This window comes from Oryx dammah, unplaced genomic scaffold, assembly GCF_014754425.2.
Source record: "Oryx dammah isolate SB20612 unplaced genomic scaffold, SCBI_Odam_1.1 HiC_scaffold_16, whole genome shotgun sequence".
In the NCBI taxonomy this organism is placed as follows: Eukaryota; Metazoa; Chordata; class Mammalia; order Artiodactyla; family Bovidae; genus Oryx; species Oryx dammah.
The window spans coordinates 771,795-787,158 of record NW_024070200.1 but is presented as its reverse complement, the minus strand read 5'-3'; the positions used below and the strand labels follow the sequence as shown (position 1 = coordinate 787,158).

General features: G+C 69.8%; 1 protein-coding gene across 1 annotated transcript in view; it reads right to left on the bottom strand.

Annotated features, from left to right (window-relative positions):
* AKT1 (AKT serine/threonine kinase 1) overlaps positions 1-15,076 on the bottom strand; it is a 17,928-nt gene extending 2,852 nt beyond the window's left edge. Inside the window, exons 1-11 of the mRNA XM_040256814.1 lie at positions 14,915-15,076; positions 5,756-5,884; positions 3,346-3,457; positions 3,121-3,268; positions 2,653-2,784; positions 2,507-2,572; positions 1,584-1,652; positions 1,300-1,425; positions 918-1,046; positions 591-805; positions 189-276 (exon numbers count right to left, since the gene is read on the bottom strand). Coding sequence (XP_040112748.1) covers positions 189-276; positions 591-805; positions 918-1,046; positions 1,300-1,425; positions 1,584-1,652; positions 2,507-2,572; positions 2,653-2,784; positions 3,121-3,268; positions 3,346-3,457; positions 5,756-5,884; positions 14,915-14,960 — 1,260 coding nt within the window. The 5' untranslated portion in view covers positions 14,961-15,076. The remainder of the gene's footprint in view (positions 1-188; positions 277-590; positions 806-917; positions 1,047-1,299; positions 1,426-1,583; positions 1,653-2,506; positions 2,573-2,652; positions 2,785-3,120; positions 3,269-3,345; positions 3,458-5,755; positions 5,885-14,914) is intronic.
* Positions 15,077-15,364: the final 288 nt, after the last annotated feature.

Here is a 15,364-nt window from a genome sequence, read left to right as displayed (position 1 = left end):
GAGCAGGTGTTGGTGTGAGCTGTGAGTGGGGGTGAGCAGGCGGGGCCCGGTGTGCGCAGGCGTTGGTGTGAGCTGTGAGTGGGGGTGAGAGGCGGGGCCCGGTGTGCGCAGGTGCAGGGGTGAGAGGCGGGGCCTGGTGTGCGCAGGCGCAGGGAGCGGGCGTGCCGCCCGGGGCGCAGCCCACGCACCTTCCTCTCGTACACATCCTGCCAGGCGATGCTGGCGAAGAATCGGTGCCGCATGATCTCCTTGGCGTCCTCAGAGCCCCCACCAAGCCTGGGGGGGCAAACGGAAGCCAAGGTGACTGGTCGTGCCTGCTGGGCCCGGGGCCCGGCTCAGGCTGAGGCTGGCTGCCAGGCAGCAAATGACAAGAGCAGCCCCTTCCATGGCAAAGTCTAGCAGGCGCAGGGCGCTAGGTGGGCAGGAGAAGCCAGCCGGGCGGGGTCTTCCTGACCAGGTATGAGGGGGCCACCCTGCCTGGGCCAGCCCAGGCCAAGGACATCACACACAGCCACCAGCAAAGCCTGCTGGGCATTGCCTGGGGGTGTCAGGGGACAGGCAGGTGGAGGGCGGCTCGGGGCAGGGCTCACCGCTGCTTGGGGTCCTTCTTGAGCAGCCCCGAGAGCAAGGACTTGGCCTCCGGGCTGAGTGTGCGCGGGAAGCGGATCTCCTCCATGAGGATGAGCTCGAAGAGCTTCTCGTGGTCCTGGTTGTAGAAGGGCAGGCGGCCGCACATCATCTCGTACATGACGACGCCCAGCCCCCACCAGTCCACCGCCCGGCCGTAGTCGTTGTCCTCCAGCACCTGGGGATGCAGGGCACGAGCTCAGAGGGCACAGGGGACATGAGGACCGAGGACCTGGAGGGCGGGAGGGGGGAAAGGCAGGACCCGGGGCCGAGGGCACGGCTGTGCGCACCTCGGGGGCCAGGTACTCGGGGGTCCCGCAGAAAGTCTTCATGGTGGCGCCGTCCTTGATGCCCTCCTTGCACAGTCCAAAGTCGGTGATCTTGATGTGGCCATCCTTGTCCAGCATGAGGTTCTCCAGCTGCAGGAGTTGGCCTCCAGCTCAGCCCGCCTCCCGGCCACCTGGCGCCCCTGCTACCCCGGCCCGCGCTACCCTGCCCCCTCCCACCTCCCTAGCCCCGCCCTGACTGCCCTCCCCGCCCCACCCCGCCCCAGTTCTCCTCCCCCCTCCCCGGCCCCGCCCTGACTCCCCTCCACCCCTTCCGATCCCTCCCCGGCCCCCCCCACTTCCTTTCCCCAGCCCCGCCCCCGGCTTCTTGCCCGGCCCCGCCCACCTTGAGGTCCCTGTACACCACGTTCTTCTCCGAGTGCAGGTAATCCAGGGCGGACACAATCTCGGCGCCGTAGAAGCGGGCCCGGTCCTCGGGAAACACCCGCTCCCGGGACAGGTGGAAGAAGAGCTACGGGACGAGAAGCCTGAGCCGCCGGGCCAGCCACCTCGGCCAGGGCCGCGGGGCAGAGACCCTAACCCGGCGGGGAGTGGGGACGGTGGCCCCCCCTCAACACTCGGGGCTCAGAGAGGGGGCTCAGAGAGGGCCGCCCCGGGGCAGGGCCCTACCTCGCCCCCGTTGGCGTACTCCATGACGAAGCAGAGGCGGTCGTGTGTCTGGAAGGAGTACTTCAGGGCCTGCGAGGGAAGCAGAGCTGGAACCTGGCCCTTGGCTGGGCAGGGGGTCTGCCCTGTGGAGTAGGGGACCCCCCAGCTGCCCCAAAGGCCATGCCTGAGGACCAGCAGCTGCAGGTCCAGTGACCCTGTGGACATTCCTCTGCAGGAGGCACCCCACTGCCCTCACGCCTCAGACCACAGGCAGCCTCACTTCAAAAGAAAGGCTACTACTGATGGGATGGCCCCCTGGCTCCTGAAGAGACCCTCCCCCACGCCCTGCTCCATCCCCCATCCCCAGGGAGAGCCAGAGGGAGGCAAGTGTCCCCAGGGAGAGCAAGTCCGGATCTCTGCAGGACTGGAGGTGGCCGGTACCCAGTGGAGGGCGTGACAAGGCCTGGCCTTCTCCTCACAATCCTCTGGCCAGACAGAGGGGAAGGGGCAGAATGAAGCGGAGGAGACAAAGCCACGGTGATGATCACTCTGGGCTGGGCGGACAGACAGTGTCTGCTCTCAGTGCCTCACACTCCTGAGAAAACATCTTAGGAGCCTGCCTGCTCCTCGGCTCTCTCCCCGAGTTAGACCAGGCGTCCCCTTGCTGAGCACAGAGGTCCCTCCTGGGCCAAGTTCCCCCAGGACAGGGAGCGCCTGCCGAGAGCAGCAGGGTGGGCGTGGGGAGTGCGGCCTCCCGGGGTCTCAGCAGGACAGAGGGAAGCCGGGAGCCCCTGCCCGCTCTGTGCACCCCCACGCCCCTCCCGCAGGCCCGTCCACCATCGCCCAAGCTCTGAGCCTGCTGGGTTGGCAGGGAGGACGGGCTGGGGTCCCCAACGCTGCGCATCCATGCCTCCACCCCCAGGGGCACAGGGGGTGGCGCTCACCGTCAGGAACGGGTGCCGGGAGTTCTGGAGAACGCGGTTCTCTGTGAGCGTGTGGGCCACCTCGTCCTGGAAGACAGGCACTGCTGAGCCGCCTGCCCGGCCCCGCCCGGCCCCCCTGGCCCCCCGCCCCCAGCCCCAGCCCCTACCTTGGCCACGATGACCTCCTTCTTCAGGATCTTCATGGCATAGTAGCGGCCTGTGGCCTTCTCCTTCACCAGGATCACCTTCCCAAAGGTGCCTTTGCCCAGCAGCTTCAGGTACTCAAACTCATTCATGGTCTGAGGGCAGTGTGCAGGCGCCGGGATCAGGGGCAGCACGCTGACTGCCGGCGGCCCAACAGCGCTGAGGGGGGCCGGGGCCTCCGCGGGCAGCCTCGGGGCCGAGGACAGTGAGGCTGGGGCAGCGGGCAGGGGGGATGGTCCTTGGGGGTCTAGGGCTCAAGGGAGATTGCAGGGCTGTGTGCCCCAACTGGGAATGCTGGGGTTTGGGGGATGGGATAACAGTACCCACGCCTTCCTGCGCCCAGCGTTTCTCCCCCGCTTCTGTGCAGGGGCTGGGAGGTGGGGTGTGGGGGGCGCCGTGACAGCAGGGCCCCGGGCAGGGCTGGGGCTCACCACGCGGTGCTTGGGCTTGGCCAGCGACACCTCCATCTCCTCGGCCCCCGAGTTCTCGCCGGGTGAGCCCGACCGGAAGTCCATCGTCTCCTCCTCCTGCCTCTTGAGCCCATCGGCCACCGTCTGGATGGCAGTGGTCCACTCCTCCCTGCAGGATACTCAGGTGAGACCCCGGCTCTGCCCGGGGCCCAGGGCTTCCCTGGCCGCCACAGCTGCGCTCCCTACCGCTCCTCGGGCGTCTCCACGTGGAACGTGCGCTCGATGACCGTGGTCCACTGCAGGCAGCGGATGATGAAGGTGTTGGGCCTCGGCCGCTCCGTCTTCATCAGCTGGCATTCTAAGGGCAGGCAGCACCTGTCTGCACAGCGTCCCGGCCCACCCACCACAGGCCAGACCTCTCCAAGCCTCAGTCTCCCGCCCTGTAAAAGGGGGCCAGAGCTCCCTTCCAGCTGGGACCCTGCTGAGAGCTAGGCAGTGCCCCTGAGGGGGTGTTTGTGACTGGACGGATCCATCTCCAAAGCCTGTCCTCTGGTCTCTGAGCTCCCCAGCCGCCCAGGACATGGTCTTCAACCAGTAGGAGGATGGGGGACCTGGGGGGCCTGAGGAGGGGCTGGCGGGGAGGAGGCCTCTGGGAGAGCAGCCCCCCAGCTTCCCAAGCAGGAACGTCCCACCCCCCGGCCACACGAGGACCAGCAGGCTCCCCGCCCCATCTCAGCGCAGGGCCAGGCCTGGGATGGAGGCTGGTAATGACTCATCCTCTGGAGAGGCCACCCGTCCACCCCAGAGGCCACCTGGGCTGACCCTCTCCATGCTGCTGCTCACGACCCTGGGTGCACCCAGGAGCAGACAGGCTGGCAGGCCTGGGAGCGCACGCACGTCTGGAGCACACGTGCCCCAAACACGCACACCTGCAGCAAAGGAGCTGTGGGTGTGCCCAGGGCCCGGAGCGGGGCTGGGTTCCAGCTCGGCCTGTGCGAGGCAGGAGGGGCCTGGGGCCAGTGCAGGGGCCTCCGACATTCCAGCGTCTAGGCCCTGGCAACCGCGAGGGGCCCCGCCAGGCTCAGCCGAGTGCAAGGAAGCAAGGAATGGTCTGCTAGGCTGGGGACCAGGGCGGGGGTCTCCGGGGCGGTGGGGGTGGAGAGTGGGGCTGGGGGCCCACGTCTACCCGGGGCAGGAGAGGGAGGAAAATCTGTGCGGCAGCCTTCTGGGTCCGCATACCCGCCTCCAACTCACTCTGCCCATCAGAGACCACCAGGAGTCCCCAGGACCCAGGTGGTCAACCCCCATCCAGGGCCTGACTTCTCTCCCCCGACCTGGGCAATCCCTCCCCAGTGAACAGCCCCTGCGGCAGAGGGCCCTGCGGAGCCGCCCAGCCCTCCCTCTCTGCTCTGCTCCTGCTCCTACGCGCCTAAGGCCTGCCTCAACTGCTGCTGGAAGCCCCTCTGGGTGGTGCCCGCCTCCCGTGTGTGTCCCGACGGCCGCCACACTCCCCTGCGCTGGGTTCGGGCAACACTCCCGAGGCACCTCCTCCCCCACGAGGTGGCAGCTGCCCAGCTGAGCATCCTTCCAGGCCCAAAGCCCCCAGCCCAGCCCAGCCCCGGGGGCCCCGTGGGGAGCCCAGACTCGTGGCCACGGGGCTGCCGGGGGGGACCTGCCTCCTTGGCCTCCCCCGGCCACTGTTCTACCTGCTGCTCTGCTGACACCTGAGGAGCCTGGGAGGAGGGTTCAGGGCTCACTGGAGCCAGTCCCTGGTAAAGCACCCCAGGTAGCCCCCAGCCAGGGCCTCGTCGGGGTCAGGGCCTCTGCTCCCTCCGTTGGAAGCCCTGGGGTGGGGTGTGCCGGCTGGGCCTCCCTGCAGCATGGACAGCCCAGGGACCAGGCCGGCCCCACCCAGGGATCTGCTACCCCCCAACCCCCACACCACAACCCTGGTCTGACGCGGGGTGGGGGAGCTGGTGGCCCCGGGCTCCCAGGGCTCACGGCAGGGAGGGCGGGGGGCTTACGAGGAGCCGGGTGGGGCCGGGCTTGCATTCTGTGCCCCAGCAGCAGGTGGGCGGGCCCCGGGGCCTGCCAGTCAACAAGCCCTCACTCACCCACCCCCAGGCCTGCGTCCCGGGCCAGCCCTGGGCACGGCACCCAGGCTGGAGGCCCTGCCGGGCCGCTCGTCCTCATACCTCAGTGCCCCCGCCTCGGGTGGTCATACCTGCTGTCCCCCTGCACGTGCGTGAGGCCACGGCAGCACTTGCTTTAGAAAAAATGCGCCCGTCCATTGAGCCTCCTGAGACGCCCCCGGCGGCACTGCCATACCCACCCAGCCTGCAGCCTGCACCCCGCTGAGGTGGGCACATGCGCCCCCGCAGGGCCGGGGCCTCTGAGAATCTGTGCCGCGAAGACAGAGGCCCCTGAAGCCAGTGCGCTCCGGCATGCCTCGGGCCCGGGCCTTGGGGAGAAGCCCTAGGGGCCTCCGGGGGTAGCACTCTGTCCCCAACAGCCTAGGGCCTCGGCTCAGAGACCCGCGCAGCCAAAACCAGCCACTAACAGTCCCCGAGGGCTGCCAGCCTGGTGCAGAGGCCGGGGGGCCCACGAGGGGCTGCAGACGCACAGGGACACCCGCCCGCGGCCACCACGCACTTACGGGCCACAGAGAAGTTGTTGAGGGGCGACTCGCGCTGCTCCAGGTCCTGTGGCCGCTCCTTGTAGCCAATGAAGGTGCCGTCGTTCTTCAGGAGGAAGTAACGGGGCCGCCACGTCTTGATGTACTCCCCTGCGGACGCGGCGGGCGGGCGTGAGGCTGGGCCGCTGGGCCACGCGCCGGGCCCACACACCCTCGTCCCCAGGTCGAGGGTCAGGCCAGGCAGACCCCGATCACCCAGGGTGGAGGGCAGGCAGGTGTGAGGCTGGGCCGCTGGGCCACGCGCTGGGCCTGCACACCCTCGTCCCCAGGTCGAGGGTTGGGCCAGGTCAGGCACAGACCCTGATTCCCCGGGGTGGAGGCCGGGTGGGCAGGCGGGGCTTGCTGTGGGAAAGCGCCCACCTCTGACGAAGAGCCCACCCCAGCCTGTGTTGGAAAGGGGGGCAGGTGGGCGCCTGGGCCTGATGGAGGCTGGCCCAGTCCTACGGGCCCTCCAGGAACCTGGCATCCAGCGCCAAGCAGCTAGCACCACACTAGAGAGTGAGATGCCCAGACTCGCCTGGCAGACGCGAGCCCACCCTCAGCAGGTCCCCAGGATGGGCACTCAGAGTAGAAATTCCTGCCCATGTGATGACCCTCCTGCCGTCCGGGGGAGGCCAGCTCACAGTTGGGAAGCCAGGCCTGGAAGACCCGGTCCCACCCACAGGTCACCCAGGTCCCCGGGAAAGTTTCCCCCCAAGTTCTGCAGCATCAGCCGTACACGCGCCAGAGAACCAGACCAGATGTCCTCTGTGACGTCCCAGCGACTGCCATTTTTCATACTGACACCCAGAAAAAACGTTTCATTTCCATTTTGCCGAGCAAGGAGTTTGAACGACAGCAGAGAACTTACTAATTAGGCGCCCACTTCAGCAGAGGGCCACTGGGTGGTGGAGAGGAGGGGGCTGGGCTTTCCTGGACGTGGCCACCTGGAGGCCGGAAGGGCCCAGACCCCCTCCCCTTGCCCACTCCTCCGCCCTGGCCCACTCCCATCTGGGGCCTCTGGGGGATGTGAGGAGCATCCAGGAACTCCCCGCCATCCCCCAGGGATCGCAGGCAGGGGTCTCCACCAGGCCCAGACACTACTGACCCACCCAGGAGGGCCCAGGAGGCGGCCGGTGACCTGCCCCCACCCCGGCAGCATTTAGCAGGGTCCCCACCCAGTCCTGAGACCCAAACCCCAGGGGAGGTGGCTAGCACGGCGCTTCCTGTCCCAGGGCTGGGGATCCCTCAAGGGCCTGTGCCAGCACTGGTGGAGGAGGGCGGGGGGGGGGGGCAGAGCTGGCTGGGGGCCACCCGCCGCCCGCCACTCGCCCCACCCGCCTACGCGCCAGTCTGGAGCTGTCGGCCCCTGATGGAGAGCCTCCCGTCCCGCCAGCTGCCGCTCCCCGGGACGCTAAGTGCGCTGGGAGAGCGATGCACGCCGCATCCGAGCAGCCCCCAGATCCATCTTCATTCACCAAATGCTGCCGCCCCCACCGCGCCCAGCGTGGGCCCCCAGCGCCGTGCCCCACGCGGGCCGCCAGCAGGACCCCCCACGCCCCGGCCCAGGCCTCAGACCTCGCCATCCCCAGCTGCGGACCCCACCTACCGTGCCCCCAGGAGCCCGCTGCCAGGACCACACAGGCTCCAGGGACCCGACCCGGGCAGGTGGGGGTCGGGGGGTAGCGCGGGCCGAGAGAAGCCAGGGGGCAGGCACTCGATGTGGACAGGCCCGTGAGGGGGGTCCCGGGCCAGCCGCAGGCCTGCTGGGTCCCCTGCCAGCTCCGCACCTGGGGCACCAGAGGGGGGCCACACCCGCCTCGGGCCCCCGGCGGAGGGGCAGCGCGGGGACGGCGGGAGGAGGCCAGGGCCGAGGCTCGGAGACACAGACCCGTTCTTCAGTCTCTGGGACGCTCCCGCCTGCGGACGTCCAGCCAGGCGGCCACTCAGGGGCCGCCAGCTGCGACCTGGGCTGTGGCCTGCATGGGAATGAGCTCAGCACAGACAGGGCGCGGGGAGGGCCGCCGGCCCAAGGCCTGGCCACGCCGTGCTGTGCACTTGGCCGTAACACTTGGGGGCCGAAAACGGGGGGACAGCAGGACAGACACCCACAGCCCGTGCTGGGGACAGATGGGGAAGCCCAGGGCGGGGCCCCCTCCTCTCCTGCCCCCCAGGGGCCCCTCAGCATCCCTATGTACCGTCTGCCAGCAGGGCCCTTCCACCACACCAGCTCATCTCCAGGAAGCGGCTACAGGACTCCCAAGGAAGGAGGGGGATTCCTCTCCAGCATCGCTGGCCTCCCACAGCCGTGCCGGGGACCAGCTCAGGGACAGGACGAACGCAGGCTGACGGCCAGCCCCCCAACATCCCCCAGCACGTCTCCCAGCACGGGTCCCAGCGGGCAGGAGACCCAGAGGCCGAGACCCAAGCTGTGGGCCCCGGGGAAGCAGCACGCAGGCTCCCTGAACCCGGGCCTGCCACAGGCACACCCTCCCTTGCCGGGGGTCTGGGCCCTCAGAGTCCCACCCTGAGCCCCACGCATGAGCCCCTGAGTCCCCAGCTCTCGGGGAAACTGCTGGATGAAAGTGCTGCCACGGCGTTGGTGGGTGGCAGGCAGCGGCTGGCAGGGGGCCAGGCAGCACCGCGCTGTTCCTCCAGAGCGAAGCAAGCCCCAGCAGGCCCAGGGAGTGGGCGCCAGCTGACAGCACTTCCCGCGCGGTGCCCCCAGCCCACACCCATCGGCCACTGACAGCCACCGCGTGCCCCAGCCAGCCAGGCCCACAGCCGGCCGTGTCCCCACATCCGCAGGCCCCATCCCACCAGCAGGACACTCGGCCACGGACGGTCAGCACACGCCAAGAGCCGGTGCCAGGGAGTGGGCGCAGCCCACCCCAGCAGAGCCCGGGTCTGCCGCGCAAACCACACCGCCAGCTCCTTGCTCCTGGGGACGCGGCACTCATGAGGTCCTCCTGGGGGCACAACGGGCAGTTCGGAGGAGCGGAGAGGATGGGCATCCAGTCCCGGCCCAGTGGAGGGGATGGGGGGAGGGGGGCGCCCCCACATGGGCCCTGAGCCGTCCCCGGCAGCCCACAGGCACAGAAGGAGGAGTGTCATGACTAGCCGCTCCCTGGGGAATCCGAGGCCCAAGGCAGGGGCTCTCGAGGTCCCAGAGAGGCGGCTGGGGGCCAGAGTCGAGGTCCCACTGCCGGGCCGGGCCCACTTCTGGACAGACTGAGAAGCCGTGAGGTCTCTGGTTCTGACATCAAGCAAGGAGAGCCCAAGGCACACAGACTGTGGAGGAACGCAGGGAGGGGGTGGCAGCCAGGCTGCACTCGGGGCACGCTGGGCCCCCTCTACCGAGGCAGAGCAGAAGGTCCTAGGAGCTGTCCTCCTGCTTCCCACTGCCCCAGGGCAACACCGGGCCTCTTGCCAACCACGACCCACCACTGCCCTGCCTGCACGCCCGCCCGGCCTGGACATCCACCAGCCTGGCCACCCTCTCTGAAAACCCCGCCTCCGCCCTGGGCACCACATGTCACCCACTGCACCGGCTAGAGAAAGCGGCTGCCCTGACCCCGCAGGCATCCGGCTGGCACTGGGCCCCAGGGTGCCCCCCCCCGCCACCTCGGAGCTGCCCCCCTGGCTCCGTCCTGGGTCCTGTCCCCGGGACACGGGGCCTCCTGCCCAACCCACTGCCCCGCCTCTCGTCTCCCTGTCCCCCAGCGGCTGGATGCCCCTCACTCAGTCACCGTTCACTCAGAAACCTCACCTGCTGAACGGCTGCATCCCCACTGCCCAGGCGCCACCATGGACCCAACGCGTTCTCCCTGCGGCTGCCTGCCAGGCCTCATCTGCCGCCCTGGGCCTGCGTGGGCACCCAGCCTCGCTGCTGCAGGGGCGTCTGGGGGCCCGCGCTTTCGGGACAGGAGGTGGAGAGGCAGCCCGCAGGCCTGTAAGTCCAAGGCTTCCTCCCTCAGCTTCTGGCCTCTGGGTCACAGGCCCCAGCCCTCGGGCAGGGCTGCCCAAGGTCACACGCACACACGTGTGGGGTTGCCACAACATTCCCCTAGGGACATACCTCTCACCCCTGTGCCAAGAGCCCAGGACGGACCCAACTGAACCCAGGAAGGTGCCAGGCTCCGCGGGGCAGGGCCGAGGAGATGCGCACGGGGAGGGGAGTGAGCCGACAGATGGCACCGGCTCCCGGGGGCCCGGTGGGGGCAGCGGGGCCTGCCCTGTGCCCACGCCCCCTGCCCGCCAGCCCAGACGCTCAGAGGGGGCATCCAAGTGAGCCCAGCCTCCCCGCGGTCAAGGGGCTCCGCGCACCAACATCCCCCCAGGAGAGACCACCACCCTCATGGCAGAGGGGTCAGGGACCTCGGGACTGTCGGGGCCCCCCCGCCGCCCAGCCGCCCGCTCCCCAATGTGGAGCCCATCTCAGCGGCCCCCTCTCCCGGCGGCCCACCCTGTGACCGGCAGGCTGCATCCTCCCCACGCCCGGCCCTGCCTCCTCGCACTCCCAGCCACACCCACCCTGGCCCCATCCCCTCCAAGTTCCTCAGAGACCCCCATTCAGGTTCGCCAGGCACCCTGCACCCCAGCCTGGGGCGGAGCAGCACATCCTCTCGGCCAAAGGGCTCCTCTGGGGTCAGCCCGGGACGGGGCCCCTGACCCTCTGGATCCCGCTGAGGCCCGGGGGCAGGCAGGCCCCACGGACAAAGCCCTGGGCTCAGGGGGCTCGGTCCCGGGCACACACCCAGTGCCCCAGGGCCCCCAGCCCCCAGCCCCAAGGTTGGCAGGAGCAACGGCACACGTAACCAGCACCCCCATCAACTCCAACATTCCTGAGACAGGAGTCTGTTATTTCTGACGGTTAGGGAGCGGCATGACGTGGACGAGAAAGCAGGGAGAGCATGCTGCGTGGGGCGCACGCAGGCCGGAGCCGGGGCCCTCGGCCAAGCGGCCAGAGGGGCCCAGGTCTGGGCCAGGGACCCGCCGGGGGGCGCACGGGCAGACGCCAAGGGCACCCACCTCGTGGGAGCAGTCATGCGAGGCCCCCGGGGCAGCTGCAGGCCACGAGCCTGGCCAGGGGGGACGCCCGCACCCCCACTGCACTTCTAGGAACTGGCCTGACGCGACCCGGCCCAGGCTGCCCCAGAGGACTGCGGCGGGCGGGATGCCCTCCCCGACCCTGTAGGGGCCAGGGCCCTCCCCACCCGTCAGCGTGGGGCCAGGAAGCAGACGGCAGCGTCTGAGTCTGGGGACCCGGGGCGGGGGCGGGGATGACCCCTCACCCCCAGCGCAAGGACGCCCAAGCTTCCTCTTTTGTTGTTTGTTTTGAAGGGAAAATTCAGCCTGCTCACAAAACAGGAAGCTCGGCCCCACACCGGCCCGCGGGCCTCAGCCTCAGCCACACGCCACGGGCTCCAGGTCACCAGCACCCGCGGGCTGGGGGTGCCCCTCCAGGAACGGCCCGCCCCCAGGCGCCAGCTCCCACCCTTGGGGTTGGCTGTCTGCTCCGAGCAGCCCAAGGGGACCACCAGGGCCAAAGCCACGGCCCCTGCGGGGAGATGCGGAGGGAAGCTGGGCGCGCCTCACTGGGCCAGACACTGGAGCCCAGGGGCTCAGCTCAGCCGGGCTGGAAGGCCCGGGGCACACAGCACAGGGAGCAGCCCCCTCCCCTGGGGGTCCCACAAGCCCCGTGTTGTGGCCAGCAGAGCCTCGGCCTCCTCGAGGAGAGCCAGGCTTCACCCCCACGGCCCCGCCCTGTGAGAAGCTCAGGCCTGCGGTGGGTGGGAGGCTGACAGCAGGCGGGATGAGCGTCTCCCCGGCCCAGTGGAGAGAGCAGGTGAAGCCCAGGGCGGCGGCCAGGACTGAGGTGGAGGCAGCGGAGGAGCCAGCACCGCCCAGGAGCCCACTCCCCACCAGGAGGCCTGGGAGCAGCTCAGTGAGCTGGCAAGAGCCTGGACCAGGGAAAGGTCTGGGCCAGCCACTGGCTAGGGTGGGACAGAGGCAGGCCTGAGGCGCCCCCAGGACCAGACCCTGCCCCCCGACCCCTGCCCCGAGCCTGAGGAACACAGGGCCTCGCCAGGTGGACCTCACTGGGGGAGTGGGGGCCAGACCCAGGAAGGCTCCCAGGCAGGGAACCCCGTGCCCCCAGGCCAGCTCTCCGCCCGCCTCTCAGGCCCTGCCTGCCAGGCTGCAGCGAGGGGGCTCCTGCTGGACTGCAGACCAAGTCCAGGCAGCCCTGCCTCCTGGAAGAGGGCTGGTTTTACAAGCTGTCCACCTTGAAAAATCAGAGAGCACACATAAAAGCCCGAATCTTTGCAGAGCGGCCTCTGTGAGCCTCCCTGAGCCCAGTTCCCCAGCACCTCGGCTGGAGCTGAGAGGCAGCTGCCCGCCACGCGGGGCGGCCTCCCGTGGCGGGGGGTGTCTGCCCGCCACTCGCGGCATCCCGCTTTGCTCAGGGAGTCTGCCCGCCTCTGGGACACCCACTCGTACTCGGGACGTACAGCTGTCTCGAGGGAGCTCTGCCCACGGTCCCTGCAGCCCACTTGGCCCAACCCTTGTCCTTCCGAGCCCCTAGCAGCTTGGCCGCAGGCTCCCCAGGACGCCTGGGGACGCGGAGGCCTGGAGGCCGCGCCTGGGTGCCGCGGGGTGGGGACGGACCCTGGCCGCCAGGCAGGTTCTCCCCTGCCCGCTCGGCTGCTCTGGGCCAGAGCACACGGGTCAGTGATGCAGCCCCTGAAGGGCGGGGGAAGGAGCCGGGCCCGGGGGTCTGTCCTGCACAGACCCTCACTGCCTGCCCTTCAGCTCTCAGGCCAACACCTTTGCCCTTTGCCCACGGGCCCACAGCAGCCCCCTGACCTCCATAACAAGAGGCACCGTGGGGGCACTCGGGGGTCCGTGAGGAGCTGGAGGACAGTCAGAACCCCACCCCTCAGAATCAGACCCCTGGCAGTGGGGGTGGGGAGGGGCCCCCACTCCACCCAGAGCCACCCCAGGGGGGGCCTTGGCATCCTCCTCCGGCTGGTCCTGAGAGGTGGGGGCAGGGCAGGCGGGGAGTACACAGGAGCGGCTCACACCGACCCCGCCCGTCCACTTCGAGGGGCTGGGCGTGCACAGCCACCCACCATCCGCAGGACAGACACACAAGTCCCCCCTGCAGCCCAAGAAACGGCACCACCACAGCCCTCCAGCCCCGAATCGGGGTCACTCTGGATCCCCCGACCCCGGCCATGACTTCTGCCCCTTCTGCCCTTTCACCTCAAAGCGCAGCACACAGGAAGAGCCCACATTTCAGGGGAGAACGGATTGGTGGAAGATGCACAGACGTAGCCAACGAGATGGGAGTGACACCAGGGTCCCCCGGGGAGGCCCTGGGCGTGGACCCGGGCCACCCCCTGCGCGGGGCACGGCCCCTCCTGGGCCACAGCGGCCAGTGCGTCCCGCCACACCGCACACCGCCCAGTGGGCATGTGGGCCAGAGGCAGGGCGGACGCAGAACCTCTGTCAGGCCTGAGGCTGGCTGCGCTCCGCCCAGGGTCCCGGGGCCCGCGGCGACTGCTCCCACCGCACAGACACAAAGGCCTGAGGTCGCAACACACTTGCCCGTGGAGAAGGGCACGGTGACGGGGCGCTGCCTGGATGCCCCCGCCCCTCCAGAAGGCACACAGCCCGAGTGGCCCACTCAGACTCACCCAGGCATCAGAGGGGCGCTTCCACCCAACCCGGGCCGGCCAGTGGACACCCCAGGAGCTGGGCCGGGGGCCCCGGCAGCCCCGGGCATCTCTCAGGTCAGTCCCTGGTCAGTCAGTCGACCAACGCTTGCCAAGGACTCAGAGGCCCTGGACCCCAGTGTGTGCCTGCGCTTTCGCCAGGGGCAGAGGGGACAGCAGAGACCCAGGCAGGCTCAGGCCTGACCCCGAAGAGGGCGACAGGGTGAGGAGACAGGGTGGGGCCAGGCAGGGATTGGGGGGGAGGGGACCCAGAGGGCCAGCCACTGCAGGAAGCCGCGGGGGGGCCGGCCACGGACCACAGGCCCCTGCAGCTGCCCCGTCTCCGTCCAGAGGCCGAGCACTGTGCCCCCGACCGCTGCTGGAGCGAGCTCTGAAAGCTCACGCTGACCACATCTGTGACCCCTGCTTCACGCCCCTGCTGCGCCCGGGGTCTCATCTCCATCTCTCCTGAGCTTCCCAGCCTGCTCCGCTGGGCGGCTTCTGTGCGTCCCACAACACCCACTTTCGCTGCAGCTCCCCGACTGCCCACCTGTGCCTGAGGTCCCCCTCCCAGTGGCCTGTGGGATCCTGAGGTGGAGAGGGGACACCGTCCCCGGAGGGCATGCGTGAGGAGTGGGGGCTAGTGGCTAGCTAGTGTGGGGTGGCCAGAGCTGGAGCCGGTCTGCAGGAAGGGGAAGTTGGGGGAGCAGGTGGTGACTAACCAGCCCCCGGCCTGGAGCAGGAGAGCACGCCCTGCCTGAACGCCTCGGACACCTCGACCCCGAGCCTGTCCCGCCCCCCGGGGCCTGTCCGGCCTCTATGGGACAGGAGGCAGCGAGGCAGCAGGGCCGCAAGGCGAGGGGCCCGGGCCCAAGCTCCCATCCCACCAGCTCCCTGAGAGCCCCTCCCTGGGCACATGGGCAAGCAGGGGGCAGGCTGGGCAGGGGCCAGGGCCTGGCAGCACCAGCGCGAGCCTGCCACATGCCAGGCCCCAGGCAGTGCGGAGACCCCTCCTGCCCACAGCCCAGCCGAGACTGGCCCCAGGCCAGGCCCGCCAGCCCTGCCCTGCCCTCAGGAGCCCTCGGGCAGTGCCCTGGGCCGCCAGCGCACCAGGCTTTGGACAGGCCCCAGTCCTTGCTGCCTTCCAGGAACGCGGGTGGTTCTCCCCGCCCGCAGCCTCGGCCAGGCGGCAGCTCCACGGGCCGCACGCCGGCCTGGAGTGCACGTTCCCAGCCAGGAGGCCCTGCGGGGGCTTGTGTCCCCCAGGCCGCAGGGACGTCGGGCCCCGGACGCGCCCCTGGGCCGCTCCCAGAGTTCAGGGAGGCCCTGCTGGTCCAGCAGCCACAGCCTAGACCGCCTCCGGCCCCCGAGGAGCCATGGGCCCACTCGGGGCCCTCAGCCGGGCCGGCGCGCGGGCACTGACCTCGCTTGTGCAGCCAGCCCTCCTTCACGATGGCCACGTCGTTCATGCTGCCGTGGCTCCCGCGGGCCAACACGACCCAGACCTCACTCTCGTGCCTCTCAGCGGGGTCCACCCCGCACCCAGCGGGCCGCCGACAGCCTCTGTAAGAAGCAAAGGGAAGCGTGAGGCTGTGCTGGGCCCGGGGAACACTCCTCAGAGCCTCAGGGGAACCCAAGAGGCCCGTGGCGCCCAGGGTCTCAGCTCAGGCGCACCCTCCCACACGACCTGTCCCTCTTAGCCTTCACAGCTGCCGCCTCCCCCCACACGGCCTTCCCACCCTGGCTCCAGATCCCAAGTCGCTCACACGGTTCCCAGGGCCAGGCCTGCCCTCCCCCCAGGCTGTAAACACCCCTGCCACCACCCCTCCCGGACCCCAAAGCCCTCAGAGCTCACTGTCCCCCTCTCTGACCA